General features: G+C 38.1%; 1 protein-coding gene across 7 annotated transcripts in view; it reads right to left on the bottom strand.

Annotated features, from left to right (window-relative positions):
* The window catches only part of ZC3H14 (zinc finger CCCH-type containing 14), a 56166-nt gene that overhangs the window by 21735 nt on the left and 15361 nt on the right, over window positions 1-19070 (bottom strand). For all 7 annotated transcript variants that reach the window (XR_007518850.1, XM_049897351.1, XM_049897352.1 and 4 more), the window contains exons 4-9: window positions 17240-17280; window positions 16541-16736; window positions 15748-16177; window positions 14923-15083; window positions 14405-14505; window positions 12678-12836 (exon numbers count right to left, since the gene is read on the bottom strand). Coding sequence is in view for 6 of the 7 variants with exons in the window: in XM_049897351.1 (XP_049753308.1) it covers window positions 12678-12836; window positions 14405-14505; window positions 14923-15083; window positions 15748-16177; window positions 16541-16736; window positions 17240-17280 (1088 nt within the window). In the remaining variant the exon portion in view is untranslated. The remainder of the gene's footprint in view (window positions 1-12677; window positions 12837-14404; window positions 14506-14922; window positions 15084-15747; window positions 16178-16540; window positions 16737-17239; window positions 17281-19070) is intronic.

The raw sequence follows: 19070 nt of genomic DNA, 5'->3' as shown, positions 1-19070 counted from the left end.
AGAAGGTGTCTAAAAAGGTGTTTCCAGTATCACTCACTGTGCCCAGTCCAACTCTGAAATGTAAAATAAGCAAAGATCCTTCCAAAGCTTCCTGTGTAATTATCTACCAACAAAGGAAGCTTACGTATTTTAACATTTATTTAATCCACACAATAACGCTGTGGTAGGTGCTCCTGTTATCCCTGTTTATAAGACTAGGAAACGAAGCAGAGAGATGAAGGTCAGCTAGTAAGTGGCAGAAGCCTGGATAAAAGCTAGGCAGCCTGGTTCCAGAGTCCACATTCATAACACTACGTTATCAGGCTTCTCTTCATACACAAAGTGGAATGAAACACGTCATAGGGAAACCTATGCACCGTCGCTGCTCTTTTATATACACATATACTGATGTGTGTTTATAAAATATGCACATGTGCATATGAGAAATGTCTTAGAAGACTGCACTGATACACATCACACTGTTAGAAGTGCTTATCTCTGAGGAAGGCAATGGCAGAATGAAGGGGGGGATTTTCCTGCTTTCTCTGAATATAAAAAGCCTCTTTACTAAGAGGATTTCGGTGTTTCCAGCCTAACGCGACACACTGAGTACATGTATTTCTAGCCTCTCCTTCTAGAGTCAGTAAAAATGAACTAAAGAACTTTAAAAGGGCCTAAGTCCTTAACATACAGCAGTGATTTCCAAATTGAGTTTTTAAGATCATCCACTGAGGTACACGAAGAAAATACCAGAAATTAAATTAAAAATACTTATAACTCCGTCTTATCCTCCTTAAATTTCAGTTTTTACATTTTCTTTGGTCAAAAATGAGAAGACCACTGATTTAGAGATGAGGGGTTGGGGAAACGACTATAGTAGATGCGATTTCGACAACTTCTGGAAGACAGATACCGGCTAGTGAGCGCAGGCTCTGAACTGCAGTCTCAAAGGATCGCTCTGCTCCTCTGTGGAACAGACTCCAGGCGAGTGAGTCTGGCAGCGGACAGACCTGCGGGATGCTGTTCCACTAGGGAGGGCAAGTCACGGACGGTCGCCGAAACCAGGATGGTAGAGGCAGATGTGCACATGGTGAAGCACGGCAGGAGGGGGGATAGGAGAGGGAAATGAGGACAGAGGAAGGAGAGGAAGAGAGAGAGGCACTAGGTTTCTGGCCCCAGCAACTGGAAAGACAGAGTTGCCATTGACGCCCTCAATAAAATGAGGAAGACTGCAGGAAGAGCGCGATGGAGAGAAAGACCAGTAGTTAGTTTTAGACAAGCCTGAAATGCCTTACTTCACATCCAAGAAGAAATGCAGAGTAAGCAGTTGAAACAATTTAGAAATCAGGGCAAGGTCCAGGCTAGAGAGATGAATTTGGGAGTTGACAATCCAGAGACGATTTTTAAAGCCTTGAGTCTAGACAAAACGACCAAAGGGCAATCCAAACGAAAGAAGCTGGAGCAATGAGCAAAGTCAACTTAGAAAGCCCCCCAAAAAAACCCAATGCCGTCAAGTCGATTCCAACTCATAGCGACCCTACAGGCCAGAGTAGAACTGCCCCATAGAGTTTCCAAGGAGCACCTGGTGGATTTGAACTGCCAACCCTTTGGTTAGCAGCTGTAGCACTTAACCACTACGCCAGCAGTGGAGCAGAAAACAAGGTCTGAGAATGATAAAGCCACACACAGACATTTAAAGGATAAAATTAAAATTTTTAATTTTTAAAAGAGGGTTCTTTTCTAAAGAAACTGAGCAAATTATCTGAGGAGAATCTAGACAGCCAGTGGCAATGGCAGCTCCCCCCAGGGAAACTGCTCCTCAACTGCAAAGCCCTTGGTGTGTAACTGCAGCTCCCTGCCTGCTTCGTGAAAAGCTAAGCCTGCCCACAGCAAAGCTGAGCCCACACAACTCTAGGTAAGCCTTTGTACTGCTTTTTCTTAAAGCAGGAACCACATATTTAAAGACTTTTTTTTTTAAGCCTATAAAAGAAAAGACAAAAAACAAGAAAACAAAAATTGGCCTTGAAGGAAATTATCCAAAGAATTTTGGGGGCAAAAGAATTTTCTGAAAAGATAAAACCCTCTAATTAGAATATTCAGACAAATTTGAGACAATACTGTATCCATAAAGTAAGATCTCATGAAAAACAGAGAACAAGAGCAAGCTTGTGGAAATAAAAAATATGCTTGCCTAAATAAACAAAAATTCAATTAAAGGAGTTGAAAATACAGCCAAGAAAATATTCCAGAGAGTAAAACAACAAGAGCAAGTCAAAAGGAGAGAAAAGAGATGGGCAGACAGAAGATCAATCTAGGAAGTCTATCATTCAACAATTTCCAAAAGAAGAGAACGATGAAAACACAGAAGAAAATATTTAAAGAATAATGCGAGAGAAATTTTCTGAACTGAAGGGAATTAATTTCCAAGTTAAAATGATGCACAAAGTGTTCAGCCCAAAAGTGACTAGCACCTAAAATCCACTGCTGTCAAGTCGATTCTAACTCATAGGGACCCTACAGGACAAAGCAGAACTACCCCATAGGGTTTCCAAAGCTGTAAACTTTACAGAAGCAGACTGCCACATCTTTCTCCCATGGAGAGGCTGGTGAGTTCCAACTGCTGACCTTTTGGTTAGCAGCTGAGCACTTAACCACTGCACCGCCAGGGCTCCTCAACTAGCAGCTAGACATACCATAATGAAACTCCAGAACACTAAGAAAAACCAAAAAAAACCAAACCCAGTGCCGTCAAGTTGATTTCGACTCATGGAGACCCTAGAAAGTAACCAGTCAGATTAGCAAAAAAGAGGAGAGAGAGTGCTACGAAGAAGGTACCTAAGAAAAAAACGGGACGTCAAGACTTAGTACTATAAAATCATAGACCTTTAAGGTCGTAACACAGGTGGACAATGCAAGAAGAAGGAAAAAATTAAAAGATATTAGAATCTGAGGGGGGAGAAAAAACTGTACAATAGGGGAAAAACAAAAAAAAACTCTAGGGAATCCCTACACAAAAAAACGGTACAAGACAGAAAATGTAAATACAGCTCTGTAATGAATAATATTTATACAATCTCAATAATGCAAATGCCGCTTAAGTGTTGCCAACTTTTAGGGTCAACCTACAGACAAAGCATAGTAGCCTTAACCAGGAAAACAGAACAAAATCTAAATACGATCAACTCTGACAACATACAGTACCAAAAACTAGTTGCTGTCTACTCAATTCCAACTCATGGTGACACGTGTGTCAGAGCAGAACTGTGCTTCACACAGTTTTCAATGGCTGATCCTGCAGAAGTAGATTACTAGGTCTTGCTTCCAAACAAAAGCACAGATGACAAATTTTAGAAGTGGGATGAGGAAGATGTAAGGGTTCAAAAATGGCATAAACAGCAGTATCTTTTGGGAGTCAAAATATACTGAAAGATAGTTAATCAAACAAGAAATACATATTTGAGTCTATTTAAAATTACAGAAGTAGCCAATAAATGACCTAAAAATAGTGATTTCACTATGTGGTCTTGAAGGCTGGCAAAGATGTGAATGAATTAGATCTTTACATATTATAGTAAAAAGTCAACAGATACCATCTATGGTTGGTGAATGAAGGAACAGTGGTATAAGCTTATTATTACAGGCATGGCAATATTTTTAAAATACATAAAACAGAAACATTTAAAAATGGTAACTTCTCAGACATGAAGAGCCCTGGTGGTGTAGTGGTTAAGATCTCAGCTGCTAACCAAAAGGTCAGCAGTTCAAATCCACTAGCCACTCCCTGGAAAACCTATGGGGCAGTTCTACTCTGTCCTATAGGGTTGGTATGAGTTGGAACCGGCTTGACGGCACCTAACAACAACAACAACCGGTAAGTGAAGGTCCTGTAGAGAAGGATGCAACAAGTAATACTGCTTTTTATTTTAAATGTTTCCATACTATTTGATTATTTTTAAATCTATCAGCAGGTACTTCATTTGTTTTTCTAAATTTTCTATGGTAAGCATATACTTTATAATGTAAAATATTTTATTTTAAATATATATGTGATTTTTTTATACAACATGTACCAAACAGAAAAAATAAAAAGAAATCCATGCCTACACACATCTTAGTGAAACTTCAGAACATCAAAGACAAAGAGATCTTGAAAGCAGCCAGAGAGAAAGAACAGACCACCTACAAAGGAATGACAGACAATTAGAATGACAGAAGTCCGTTCAACAAACAGTGGAAGCCAAAAGACAGTGGAATGATATAAACAGGTTGATGAGAGCAAATAAATGTTTTTAACCTAGATTTGGGTATTCAGCAACACTACTGCACAAGAACAAGGAGAAATAAAAACACTCATGTGTAAACAGACTCTTGGGAAATTTACCAAGAGGCCTATTCCAAAAAGACCTCTCAGCAATATACTTCAAATATACTTCAGAACATTGGAGAATGATGATGCCCAAATAACAGAGAGCTGAGAATAAATAAAATGAATTAACATGTAGGTAAATCTGCACAAACACTGCATGGGTAAAATAATAATCATGATATCCAATTTATGCAATTAATAAAAAGATTAAATTGTTAGAAACATAATGTATAGTCAGGAGGTAAAGTCTGCAGCCAAAGGATTCCAAAGTCTGTTTACTGTTTGAGAACAGGGTCAGGATTATCAATTTTTACAATATGAAATTAAATTTGCATGGTAATATTCCAAAGGTAACCACTAAAAAGAACAGAAATTGAGTGTTTAAATTGCAAGCCAGTCAGGAAATTGCAGTAATCAACAATAACAGCAATTAATGAACCAAAAAAAGGCGTTAAGAGGAGGAAAAAAGAAACGGAAAAGCAAGCCAATGTTCATTAGAAGAGAAGATGGTAGAAATCAGTCTTAACTACATCAATAATTTTAATAAATGCAAATGGTCTAAATTCTCCAATAAAAGACAAGCTGTTATACTGGATTTAAGGAAAAAAAAAAAAAAAACCTAGCTTTATGATATTTGAGAGAGATACATTCCTAAAGCCTAAGAACAAAGACACCTGAAAATAAAAGCATGGAAAAGATATGAGACAAATACTAATTAAATGATTTCATTAATATCACACAAAAACATGACTTTATGATAAAAGCATCATTTGGCATAGGGGGTCAGAGATAAAGATGAAAGGTTCTATTAGCACAAAAATACAACCATTTAAAATATGTATGCACCTAACATAAATCGCCTCAAAGTAAACAAAGTAAGAACTGACCCATGTATAGAGAAATTAAATTAAACCCCTCATACTGGTAGGCAATTTCAATACCCTGTCTCAATTATTGATAAATCAAGCAGACCAGAAAGAACACAACTGTCGAACTTGATCTATTGAACACATGCATAATTCTCAACCCAACAAGTAGAGTTCACTTTCTTCCAAAATGCACATGGATAGGTACAAAATTGATTATGGACTAAGCAAGCTTAACAATTTTCAAAGATTATGTATCACACAGATCGCATTATCTGACCATGCAATGCAGTCAGTAGTATATAAGAAAAAAATTAAATAACAAAAACAAAGCCTCCAAATACTGTAAATTGAAAACATTTTCAAATAACTCGTGTCAAAGATGAAAATCAGAATGGAAATTAAAGATATTTAGAATTATAATGAGAAAGTCACACATCAAAACTTGTGATATGCAGCAAAAGTGATACACAAAGAAAAATTTCCAGCTGAAATGCTTACATTTGAAAAAACAGGCTAAGATAAATTAGTAAGTTGGGAAAAATTTAGGACATATTAGAAATCAGAGCAGAAATCAATGAGAGAGAAAATAAACAAAAAAAAAAGAAGCAATAAAACCAGAATTGTTTTTGTTGCTGCTAAGTCTCTGAAAAAACTGACAAAATGAAACTAACTTCCAGTGACACACAGCTCTAAGACAGAAAAAAAAAAAAAGCATGAATACCGTGAGTGGTAGGCTAGTGAAAAACAGGCTGGAGAGATGAGACCACTTGTACCGACACATTTGCATACTTAGATTTTTAAAATTCGGTCAGAGATGAAGCTTTAAGATAGCAAGTAAGCACGGTAACAGATCTTGGTTGCTTGCAAAGTACTTGTGAATATATGAATGTAATAAGAATGGTAAAAGTCCTCATAAGCAAAGACACTTGACACCACTGCAATTTTTTGAAAATTTTCTGTTTTAAAACAAAACAATGATACAGAAAACTACACCAAACATTTAGCTTCATGAATTTGTAGAGGGCCAACACCGTTTTAACACCACCCACGTCACTAAATAGAACTTGGCCAGCCAACCCAGAAGCCCCTCCATGTGTCCACCCTGACCACAGGCCTCTCTTTCTAAAAGGAAGCACTACTTGCCTTTTAGAGTAATGGCTTAAGTTTCTTTAAGGTTTTATCACACAAGTGTGCATCCCTAGACACTCTTAACCTTGCTACTTTTATTTTACCTTTTAAGTCTTTTCATCTGGAAGCCCCAGCCTGATTAGCTTACAGTGTCCCAGGGTCCTGAGTTCGCTTACTGAACACTCATGGTACAGTTCAACACATCCTCTACCTCTGCACTTCCTGCAAACTGACTGCTCAATCCAGAGCCCTGATCACTCAGGTTCACACCTACTGGCCAGACTACAGTACTGCCTTGTTGTTTCACATGGAGACACAAATTTTCAGTTCTTCAAAAAAAAAAAAAATGTTTCAGTAGCCATTATGCTCCATGCCTGGATTCATACCTGGCTGGAGTTAAAAAAAAAAAAAAAAAAGACAAACTCAAATTCTAGCATTTTGTTTTCACTTATTAGCTGGAATAATTTTAAATAATTTCCCCTCATCTACTAAGGCAGGGGTCTGCAAACTTTCTACGTTAGCCTGTGTGGACTGTACAGCCTCTCACGACTGCTCAGCTCTCACCGTCACGACATGTGAGTTGTTCCTGGTTTAGTCTTCATTTCTCAATGGATTCTGCCTCTTATTTCTAATTCTTCAGTTGTCACTTCATTTCTAAATCATCCTAACTCTGATATATTTGGTTTTCCTTGTATCATTTCTTGGGCTTTTCATGTTGTGTATTATTTCTTAGGTTTTTCACGTTTTGTATCATTTCTTAAAAGACTCCTAGCTCGTTCTGAGATGGCATGTTAGTTTTGATCTGCTTTTGCAGCCTGCTTTCTCTGTAACACTATTTGTTCTATTCTTTATTATCTTTTTTAAAAAATATTTTGAGATTTTAGTGAAAGTTTCCTCAGCAAGTTAGGTTCTCATTTGACAATTTCTACCTGAACTGTTCAGTGACGTTAGTTGCATCTATCATGTGTCAACATTCCCCTTGTGTTCTGTTTGTTCCCGTTCCAGTCCTCTACTTTCCCTGCCCCCTTATCTTCTCATCTTTAATTTTGAGAAATTTTTGACCTTTTGGTCTCATACTCATGGTTTTTAAGTACGGCACCGATCTTACAGGTAATATCCTTTATTTTGTGTGCCACTCTATTTCACAAAATGGTGATCTCAGGGGATAGGCTCAGTTCTAGGATCAAAGAGTGTCTCAAGACAATAGTCTCGGGGGTCCTCTGTTCTCTGTTCCAGGTTTTTTTTTAAAGGATTTGAGTTCTGCTCCATATATTTCTCCCATTCAATCTAGGACCGACTACTGCAGCACTGGACAGAACAGTCAGCAATGGTAGCCAGGTACCATCTAGTTCTAGTCTTATGGATGATGACATTGTGGGTCTTGTAGACTTGTTCCTTTGCTGTGCTTTTGGTTACCTTCTTACTGTTTTGCTCCTGGTAAGTCAAGACCTGTAGCTGTGTCTTAGACAGCCACTCGAAAGCTTTCAAGACCCCAGAGGCTACTCATTTCAGTAGGAGGCAGATCATGATTTTTGTGAGCTATGTTGCACCAATTGACTGAGTTGTCCCATGAGACTATGGTCCTAATATCTTTTCTCTTTTTACTAACTTTGTATATAATCTGACCTTGACACATTTATTTCTGTTGCTCATTTTACAAGGTTTGGTTCAGACAGCTTTTCTAACCTCAAAGAGGACATCCTTCTGTTGATTTTGTCATGTTAATATGGCATCTTGCTTTTTGAGATTTCCTACCTGTATCCTTCCCCACTATTACCTGATATTCTATTTATCTCTACTGTCTCTTCTCTGTTACATTTGATTCCACAAACAAGCAATTTCTTCCCATGAAGGGTCCTGTCTTTGAAGGGAGCACCAGCTCAGGTTCATCAAATTTGGAAGTCCGCAGAGAGTAGACTGCTGCCACCACTTATCTGTCAGCTTGTCATACTGTGGTGGCCTGCATGTTGCTGTGATGCCAGAAGCTGTGCCATAGGTATCTCAAATACCAGCAGATCACCCCATGGTGGACAGGTTTCAGGGGAGACTCCACAGACTACGGAGAAGGACCTGGTGATCTACTTCTGAAAAAAACTGACCAGTGAAAACCTTATTATGGGTAAGAGTGGAACACTGATACAGTGACAGAAGATGAGCCCCTCAGGTTGGAAGACACTCAACAGACAAATGGGGAAGAGCTGCCTCCTGAAAGTAAAGTCGACCTTAATGACGTCGATGGAGTAAAGCTTTCGGGGCCTTCATTTGCTCATGTGACACGACTCAAAATGAGAAGAAAAAGCTGCAAACAGCCTTTAGAAGTCAGAACCTGGAATGTACAAAGAATATCTAGGAAAACCAGAAGTTGTCAAAAATGAAATGGAACACTTGATGACCGATATCCTAGGCATTAGTAAGCTGAAATGGACTGGTATTGGCCACTTTGATCTGACAATCAAATGGTCTACTATGCAGGGAATGACAAATTAAAGATAAGTAGCATCACATTCACTGTCAAACAGAACATTTCAAGATCTATCCCGCAGTACAACCCTGTCAGTGATAGGATAATACCTATACATGGACAAAGGAGATCAGTAAATATGACCAACATTCAAATTCACACACCAATCAAAAATGCCAAACATAGGGAAACGAGATTTTCACCAACTTCTGCAGTCTGAAATTGATCAAACATGCAATCAAGATGCACTGATAATTACTTGTGATTGGAATGCAAAAGTGGAAGCGAAGAAGAGTAGACGTTGGAAAATATGGCCTTGGTGACAGAAATGACGTGGGATATCACACGACAGAACTGACACCACAGATCCCATGATAGAATTTTGTAAAGTTAACAACTAGTCACTGGAAATATCTTTGACAACATAAATGGTGACTATACACGTGGATCTCACCAGATGGAACACAGAGGAATCAAATCAACTATAACTATAGAAAGAGATGATAGAGAAGCTTAGTACCATCAGTCAGAACAAGGCCAGGGGCTGACTGCAGAACAGACCATCAACTGACAACATGCCAAGTTCAAGCTGAAGCTGAAAAAAATTTAAACAGGTCCACGAGACCCAAAGTATGACCTTGAATATATCCCACCTAAATTCAGAAACCATCTCAAGAACAGATTTGACTCATTGAACACTAATGACTGAAGACCAGAGGAATTGTGAGATGATATCAAGGACATCACACAGGAAGAAAACAAAAGGTCATTAAAAAGACAAGAAAGAAAAAAACAAAATGGATGTCAGAAGAGACTCTGAAACTTGCTCTTGAAATAGAAATAGAGTAGCTAAAATGAAAGGAAGGAATGAAGTAAAAGAGCTGAATGAAGTAAAAGAGCTGAACAGAAGATTTCAAAAGGCGGCTCGAGAAGACAAAATACCATAATGAAATGTGCAAAGACCCAGAGTTACAAAACAAAGGTAAGAACATGCTCAGCATTTCCTAAGCTGAAAGAACTGAAGAAAAAAATTCAAGCCTTGAGTCGCTATTGAAGAGTATCACAGGGAAAATATTGAACGACACAGCAAGCATCAAAAGATAGAAGAAATACACAGAGTCACCGTACCAAAAAGAAGTGGTCAACATTCAACCATTTCAGGAGGCAGCGTATGATCAAGAACCACTTAAGAACAAAGTCCAAGCTGCGCTGAAGGCATTGGTGAAAAACAAGGCTCCAGGAATTGATGGAGTACCAACTGAAGTGTTTCAACAAACAGATGCAACGCTGGAAGCTCACACTAGACCATGCCAAGAAATATAAGACAGCTACCTGGCCAACTAGCTGGAAGAGACCCTTATTTGTACCCATTCCAAAGAAAGGTGATCCGACAGAATACAGAAATTATCGAACACTATCATTTATCATTAATGTTACACGCAAGTAAAATTTTGCTGAAGATAATTCAAAAATGGTTGCAGCAGTACACTGGCAGAGAACTGCCAGAAATTCAAGTTGGACTCAGAAGAGGACATGGAACAAGGGGTATCACTGATGATGTCAGATGCATCTTGACTGAATGTAGAGAAAACCAGAAATATGTTTATCTGTGTTTTATTGACTACGCAAAGGCATTCGACTGTGTGTATCCTAATAAATTATGGCTAACATTACAAAGAATGGGAATTCCAGAATACTTGTGCTCGTGAGGATCCTGTAAACATAGACCAAGAGGCAGTCGTTCCAACAGAACACGGGAATACCGCATGGTTGAAACTCAGGAAAGGTGTGCATCAGGGTTGAATCCTTTCACCAGACCTATTCAATCTGTATGCTGAGCAAATAATCTGAGAAGCTGGGCTATATGAAGAACAACGTGGCAACAGGATTGGAAGAAGACTCATTAATGACCTGCAATATGCAGACGACACAACCTTGCTTTTTGAAAGTAAAGAGGAGTTGAACCACTTACTGATGAAGATCAAAGAGCACAGTCTCACAAGTGGACCAATAAGTAACATCATGATAAACAGAGAAAATACTGAAGTTATCAAGGATTTCACTTTACTTGGATCCATAATTGGTACCCATGAAAGCAACAATCAAGAAATCAAACAATGTATTACACTGGGCAAATCTGCTGCAGAAGACCTCTTGAAAGTGTTAAAAAAAAAAAGCAAAGATGTCACTCTGAGGACTGAAGTGTGCCTGACCCAACCCATGGTATTTTCAATCTCCTCAAAAAAAAAAAAAAATTTTTTTTTGTTTTTTCATATGCATATGAAAGCCGGACAATAAAGAAGACCAAAGAATTCATGCATCTGAATTATGGTGTTGGTGAAGAACACTGAATACACCACGGACTGGCAGAAGAATGAACAAATCCGTCTAGGAAGAAGTACAGCCGAAATGCTCCTCTACTTTGTACATGTTATCAGGAGGGACTAGTCCCCTAGAGAAGGACGTCAGGCTTGGTGGAGGGTCAGAGAAAAAGAGGAAGACCCTCAATGAGATGGACTGACACAGTGGCTGTTAACAATGGACTCAAACATAGCAAGGACTGTGAGGAAGGCACAGGACCAGGCAGTATAGGGTTGCTATGAGTTGGATCCAACTCAACGGCACCGAACAACAACAGACTGCTGCAGCCCCCGAGCCTTTACTGCAGCCTGTTATCTGCACCTGCTACTGCATTGGGCCAAATCCCTCCCAACTTCCAGTTGGTCTTCCCAAATTGGCTCATTCACACTTTCCAGTTGCACCCATTGGCTATTTTGGGGTTTTCTTGTTCTCAGTCTATCATTTATCAGAATGGCATATAATACTAGCATGGCAAATTGCACATACAGTCAAAAATTTTTAAAAAATAGATAATGAAGAGACAAATATAACCTAGTGCCAAATATAGGATGGACTTAAAAGACTTCATGGAACAAGTAAATTTTTAGATGCGTTTGGAACAATTTAAAGACACAGTTGAGAAGGAATAAAAAAATGTATTACAAGATTAGAAAAAGTACAAACAAGGACATAAAATTAGAAATAACACAATGACCAGAGTTTTTTTGCTGGGGTTTTAAAATTCAGATTTTTGTAGATAAGGAGAAACAGAAGAAAATAATCTTTTTTGATTGGAATAGAAGGAACAGGCTGAAGAGTAGTGGAAAAGGGCTGGGCAGACCCAAGGGCAGAAGATAGAGCCTGCCTAAAGGCCAGGCTGCCGTCATTAGTCCTGGGCAATAAGCATGGGGGGGATAGTAAATGCTCTTGGAAGGGAGACAGATGATCAGAGTCACAGTTTGGAAGTCACACAGGAAACTACGTGTGCAGGAATGGGGAGACATGAGAGGAAACGGGGAGAAAAAGATCAGCTGGAAGCTAGCTGCAGTATGCCAGACAGAAGGGACAAAGGAGGGCCAAGGTGACAATACGGCAGATGTGGCAGGTCACAGCAACAGAACGCTAGGAGGGGAGACTTAAAGATAACTAAGATTTTGAGCTTCCAAGAATACAGCTAGGATTAGCAAAAAGAGGGGAAGGGAGAATGTGAATTATCTATGTATCTTTAAGTAGGAGGTTTGTAAAACAGTGCCAGTATTTTGGTAATTTTTGAGACTGAGTCATTGGGTTCATGGGAGTTCACTGTACTCTTCTTTCCACTTTTGAGAATGTTAAACATTTCCGCAACAAACAAGAGTTAAAAAAAAAATCTTTGAAAAGTATAGGTTTCCTCATGGTCCCTTCTTATTCTATTTTTAGACCTAATCAGCACTTTCCCCACAGTAGAAGTAGCATTTCATAAAAACCCACTGGAAAATATTTAATGCCTCACAAAAAAAAAGTGTAATGAAGGGTCAAATATTTCAGTTATTACCTTGACTTTTTTCTATATTATCTCCTTTTGTTTCCTCTTCTTTATTAATGGGGGGACTTATCCTGGGGGTCCTGCTTTGCGCCTGGACCACTTCTGCTAGCAATTCTTCTTGAGAAGTTCGAGTTCTAGGAGCAACTGGAAGTGTCTGCTTCTGCGGGACTTTTATATAAAAGGAAATGTAAATTCAGTGACACATCAAAACTCAATGGCCGATACCAGAAAAAAAACCAAACCCAGTGCTGTCGAGTTGATTCCAACTCATTGCGACCCTATAGGACAGACTAGAACTGCCCCACAGAGTTTCCAAGGAGTGCCTGGCGGATTCAAACTACCGACCCTTTGGTTAGCAGCCGTAGCACTTAACCACTATGCCACCAGGGTTTCCCAATGGCCGATATGTCATATCAAATATAAATGCTTCCTCGTTGCGTACAGGACATGAGGAGTTCAAAACAGTTCATAAACATCACCTCATTTTTTTCTTACAACACTTCTGAGAGATACTTGACCTATTACCCATATACATATACGTATGTACACGCACAACTATACATGTTAAGCCACATGCCATAAACACATTATTGCACATATGTACTTATTTGTAGCTAAATGCAGCGTAGACTCTGTTTTACGATCTTTTATCAATTCAGAATTTTAATTTAGATCATCTATGTAAAAAAAGAATTTCCATGCTATTCCTTTAAAGCTTGTGGATTGCCAACTATTATAAAAGCACAAAATTCCAAGGTCATGGTACGCATATTTGTCATCATTCGAAATGACTAACATTGCTAATGGACCAGAAAAAGAAAGCAAATTAGGTAAATCCTTATGTCAAGTGTTGGGCTTTGTTTGATAGTCCTTATCCTATATTCCAAAACCCACTGGGATCAAAAATTTGTGGCTAACAGTTTATTTTATCTTGGGAAGGAGTCACCAAAAGAGGGGCAAGAGAGGATGGACACGCAGAGCAATGCTGGAAGAATATCTATCAGATCCGTGGCAGGAATGAAATAAAAACATGCTGAAGAGGGTAGTCATCATCAGCTTGCTTACAGAAGTTTGACACACTGGCCATAGCAAGTGGGGTGCAGAGTATGGAATTTACAGACAACACAATACAGCAATCATCATTTGGTTTGCATTTCAGAATGACTTTCTGTAAGACGAGCTGATAGCTGATTCATCTCCTTTGTTTTAAATACATGTAATGCCTTTATATTCTCTCATAAATGATTTAGCACCCCTGCTAGGACTGCAATCAGTTCTCGCCTTATATTGCATTAATGGGTTCCAATGAAAGGAAAGAAACCAACCTATTCATGTAACACTAATCTTAAACTTCCCTAACTTCGGTCACTTAATATTATCCAATTTTCCTCCCTTTTACGTACATATCTGATGTCGAGTCTAATGCTAATGATATTAAAGTCCCATCTGTATCAAAACTCCCTTTAAATGTTTTTATTATACATCCCATACTCATTGGAATGAGAGAGTAAAAGGGGTTGCATGGTGCTCGAAGAACTATAGTGACAGGTGGGAAAGTCTCTCCAACTGCTCAAACCATCTTTTAAAACTCCTTTTCCCTGAGCCTCGTTTTAGTCCTGACATCTGGCAGGAGCCTTTATTTACAACTTAGAAAGCACTCATTTTCCTTACTCAAGAGTTACAGAAATGTCTCTTACATTTATTTATGCAACGTAAACATAACACATTTAAATTACCTGTAGAATAGTTTGTTGTTTTTGTTACAGATTCTTGAGCTTCAGATATAGCTTTCAAAATGAGGTTCTTGTTAGCTTGTTTAGAAGGTGGAAGCGAAGGTCTAAAATGGACAAGAAAGGTACTGTTATTAAATTTTAATTAAAGTTGAGTTCTCTCGTGACAGCCAACCATTATGCTTCTCCTACAGGTTTCTCTTAGGTTTTGAACAGGCTACCTGTAGTTTTTGGGGAATACTAACTACACTGGAACCTTGTAATTTTTTTTAAATGAATCTGATCAACCGTCATTTCCACATCATATTAGGGTTTGTAATATTCTCTGTAATCATCTCCACATTAGGCAATGTCTCTCTCATTAATATAAGTGCTTCTCAAACACCAGTGCAGAAGTCTTACATGTCATCAAATTATGATTTATTTTCAGGATTATCCTCCTCAAGAACCCACAAGGCTCCATCAGGCAGCTGGAGGCCACCTCACAGACAGTGGAGGACTAGTTTACAGGCTTGTTCAGGTACCTCCTCTCGGGCTTCGCTGGCACTGACACGCTGCTGGAGACGCTTCCTGCTCGGGAGCCATAATCATCATCTTCCTCCTCCTCTTCTCCATCGTGACTGAATTTTTTTACTTTAATAACTGAACTCACCACAGGCAACTTTCTCTTCCGAAAGTTTTCTTCCTACAATAGATAGATGTAAAAATATTTACCTAGTCTCAGAAAACAACAAAGTTTTATCACAAACTATTTCTCCTTTTTAATAAAAGCCAGCCATATGAAGAACTCATGGGGTATTTTCTGCTTTTTTTAAATAAAAATATAAGTGTTATCTCTAATAGCCAATTTTTAGCTAAGAACAAAAATAAAAATTAGAGTTTTACACTCATTTAGGAACAGCTGCAGATAAGCACTACTGAGGAACAAATAAAACGGAGTTACTTGGTTGCTTATGAGCAAATTGCCGTAATAGATCCAAAACTGACCTAAAGCCTCCCAAAAGTTATGTTCAAGTATGAAATATAATGACGACGGTGACAGATAATCATATTACAGAATATCTTAAACGTATCAACAGTGTCATTTCAACACGGACCTCTCCTACAGGCTACCCGCAAGATAACCTGAGATTTGAGATCTGCTATCCCAAGTGCCGGCAACATAGGAAGGTACACAAGATATAAAACCAACCACAAAGTGGAAAATCTGACTGGAGGAATATGCTGAGTAGCACAGAAATCGGTATAAAATAAAGTTGACTTGTATGTCTAGTTACTTCATGTACATTTTAGTATCAAGAACTACCAAACTGCAGCCGAACAAGCAGAATTTAAAAGCATACACAAACCTCAATACTCATTTTTTCTGAGCTGTTTCTGAAGAAGGGACCGTAAGTCTTCTCTAAGCTGTTCAGCACTTCCGGTTCACACACGCGTCCAGCGTCATACACCCGGCTGCTCTGGATATCGACCTGTTTGGCAGCATGAATACTGTTTTGCTGCTGCTGAAATTGCAACCTGTTTAAATGAGCACCACTGTCTGCATTTCGACTTGCAGGTGGCCGATAAATTTCAATAGACGGGCGAGAAGACCCATATGTGAGTGTCACTGTCGGTTTTTTTTGAGATAAGGCATTCTCCTGCACAAAATTGAGATCTTCATCAATGAGGTCATCTGGCTCAGGCTTAATGTCAATCACATCTTCAGAGGGTGCTGGCTCCCTCAGAGGTTTCACTGTGGACATCAGTCGGGTTGCAGCTCCATCATCATAAGTCTGTCTATTTAAAAAAAAAAAAAAACTTGTTATAATCAATTTAGAATAATATCTTCATGTCTTCAAAGAAGAGTTCACTTAAAACATTTTAATGGAAAAGTTTGGGTACTCCTTTCGTGTATTCCATTAAAAACTACTTTGAAATCGAATTTTTTAAAACTTTGATTTACTACATTTGAAATAAAAGGTAATCATATTTATCCAAATCTCATCTTATCCATTCATTATTTCATTTAAAAAATTTCTCATGACTACCCCACTGTTTGCAAAAATTGCTGAAAAACGCAATTTCAAGACAGAGAAACTAATGTTAGATACCACATACACATACCCAACTACCCAGGGCAGATCTACACAGGACTCTTACCTGACACTGGTGGTTTTCTGCTCCTGTGAACTTGTGGAAACCCTGGAATCTCTTTTTTCAGACCTGGTGCTAGAAACTGCAAGGGGGGGCACTGTAGCTTCGTGCTTTCTCTCATCTCCTCGACTGAGGCTGCCCTTGTTGAACGGCACGCTGCTATCAAAGATGTTGCTGTCGGATGACTTCAGGCTAGAGGGTTCTGGCAAGAAAAGGACGTGATTTTTTCCATCTATTCGTATTTCTTCAAACTTTCCCTTCCCTCATCATCAATTTAAAATCACTGTTTCTTAAAGAAAGTTTGAAAAATATAAAAAAAGCACAAAGAGAACTAAAACCCACCAATTATTGCAATGGTGATTTTTGGGGGAAAAATATACATACACATTTTTTGAAAACTGATGTGTGTATGTGTCTTGTGTGTGCATATCATAATTTATCCAATTTATTATACTAGACTTTTACATAATTTCCAATTATAAAATTCTGAGACATCCTTGAGGCTGAATCTTTGCCTACCTGTATAATTATTTCCTTATATTACATAAAAAAAATTTATTGCCCTTAAATTCATAAAAACATATGCTTCCTAAAAATCTTCAAATTAATCACTGTTTCCAAATTTTTTTCCAAAGCAATATAAATGCTGACTTTAGAAAAAAAAATCACGCTATAAAAAAAAAAATTAGTTTTTACAAATCTTACCAGTTGTAACAGAGCGAAGTTTATCTAAAACACCATGAAGCCTAAAAGAAAAAAGGAAAATATTAAAGCCCTCCTTAATCAAGAAATATTTTATTTCAACTGCCACCGTAAATTTGATGACATTATAAAAATCAATATTTGGGTAAATATTGATAAATGCTATTTAATATAATATTAATTTCCAAGTTTCACATTAATAAAAAAGGTTTTACATGAATACTGCACAGACCAATCAAAAATCAGATTACTTTTTCTTCCCTATTTTCAACATCTAGCCTCTATAACCATAACACTAAGGATCTCATCTGTCCACACCATCCTGGCCTACAAAGAATGTAACTTGGTTCTTGGTTTCCTAACAACTGAAAGCCTCAATGTAGCTTAAAGTAAAACAAGATAAAGTGTCATGAACATGTTATATAAATCACTGTGACTGCTTAAGTAGAGTTTAAATTTAGCTACTTACATGGTTTCTTGGATGACTTAATTCTGAAGGGTGAAAAAAGTTATAAATAATCCCAAAATATGCTATACCACTTCACTATGACTATTACTTTCAAAACTAACACTATAAGCAAACACAGACCACAACCTTGCTTATAACATAAGCTGCTGTCATAGTTATGTAGGAAGCAAATTTGCCTTACAGTCCTTCCAAGGGGCCGTTTGCTGAAAATATCAGAAAGATCTCATTTTAATACTGTTTCACCCAGAACCCAGTCACACGTCACTGTCCCCAAGAACACAATTATTGCAGGGCTCCCAAGAATCAGGATAGTCCATTTGGGGCTGGTGTTATGAACAATAAACTTAGGAAAAAAGAGTGCCAAAATGGAGACACCATCACTCACATCAGTATATTTCAAAGAACTGAATTTCAAAGGTGAAAAAGTTCAATTAATCTGATTTTAAATTCAGATTCCATCATTAACCTGTTTATGTAAGAAATCTGTCTAAAGTAGCCCATCAGGTTATCTGAGAAACGATCAACTATGTTAATCTCACCTTAGATCATTGGGACTCAAATTAAAACCAAGTGATCCAAGAGGTGAACAAAAAGTTAGTAATAAAAATGTACTTTGTAATGCTGAAGACTTAAAAAAAAAAAATCTGGGGACAAACTGTAACAAATGGATTCAGTCACCTACGCTGAAGCAGTGTGTGTATCAAAATCTCTGAGGACCACGCTCTAACAATGTTCTTCAGGGTGTGTGTAATATAAACCCAGAAAATTCTGTGTGGAATTTTTCACAAGACTTCGTGAGCACTATAAAGCATATTGTTGCCTGCTGGGGCAAAAACACCTTGAAGATAAATTCTGAGTTAAAGACAAGAAGCTAACCAGTTTCATCAACCTTTTTAGTACCTCCTATTGAGACAGAATTGACTCAACAGCAATGGGTTTCATCTTAGTATTCTTTCTCCCAGTCTCCTGCAATTTAAAAATGAAGCAGGCCATTTTGTTCGCTCAGCTTTTCCTTCATCATCAACTAAACCCAGTGCCATCGAGTCGATTCTGACTCATAGCAACCCTGTAGGACTAGTACTGTAATTTGTTGTAGTCTAAGGGTTATATTAGTACTTCCTGCTCCACTCTCGGCCACATCATTACCCTCCCCCATCCCTCACTGTACCTCAGAGCAGATACCAGGACATTAAACTGAATCTTACACTTTTCATCACTAATTCTAAAACAAGGTATATGTGGTTTGAAAAGGGACATCCAAAGGTATGTTAATTTATACTTGAAAAGAAAGTTGACTATTTCAAAATTCCAAACCTTGAAGATGATTAAGATTTTAGTTTGTTAAATGAAGACAGGAGGTAAAAA

The sequence above is a fragment of the Elephas maximus genome, chromosome 10 (genome assembly GCF_024166365.1).
Source record: "Elephas maximus indicus isolate mEleMax1 chromosome 10, mEleMax1 primary haplotype, whole genome shotgun sequence".
Taxonomy (NCBI): Eukaryota; Metazoa; Chordata; class Mammalia; order Proboscidea; family Elephantidae; genus Elephas; species Elephas maximus.
The sequence above is the reverse complement of the archived record's forward strand: the minus strand, read 5'-3'. Positions and strand labels throughout refer to the sequence as shown.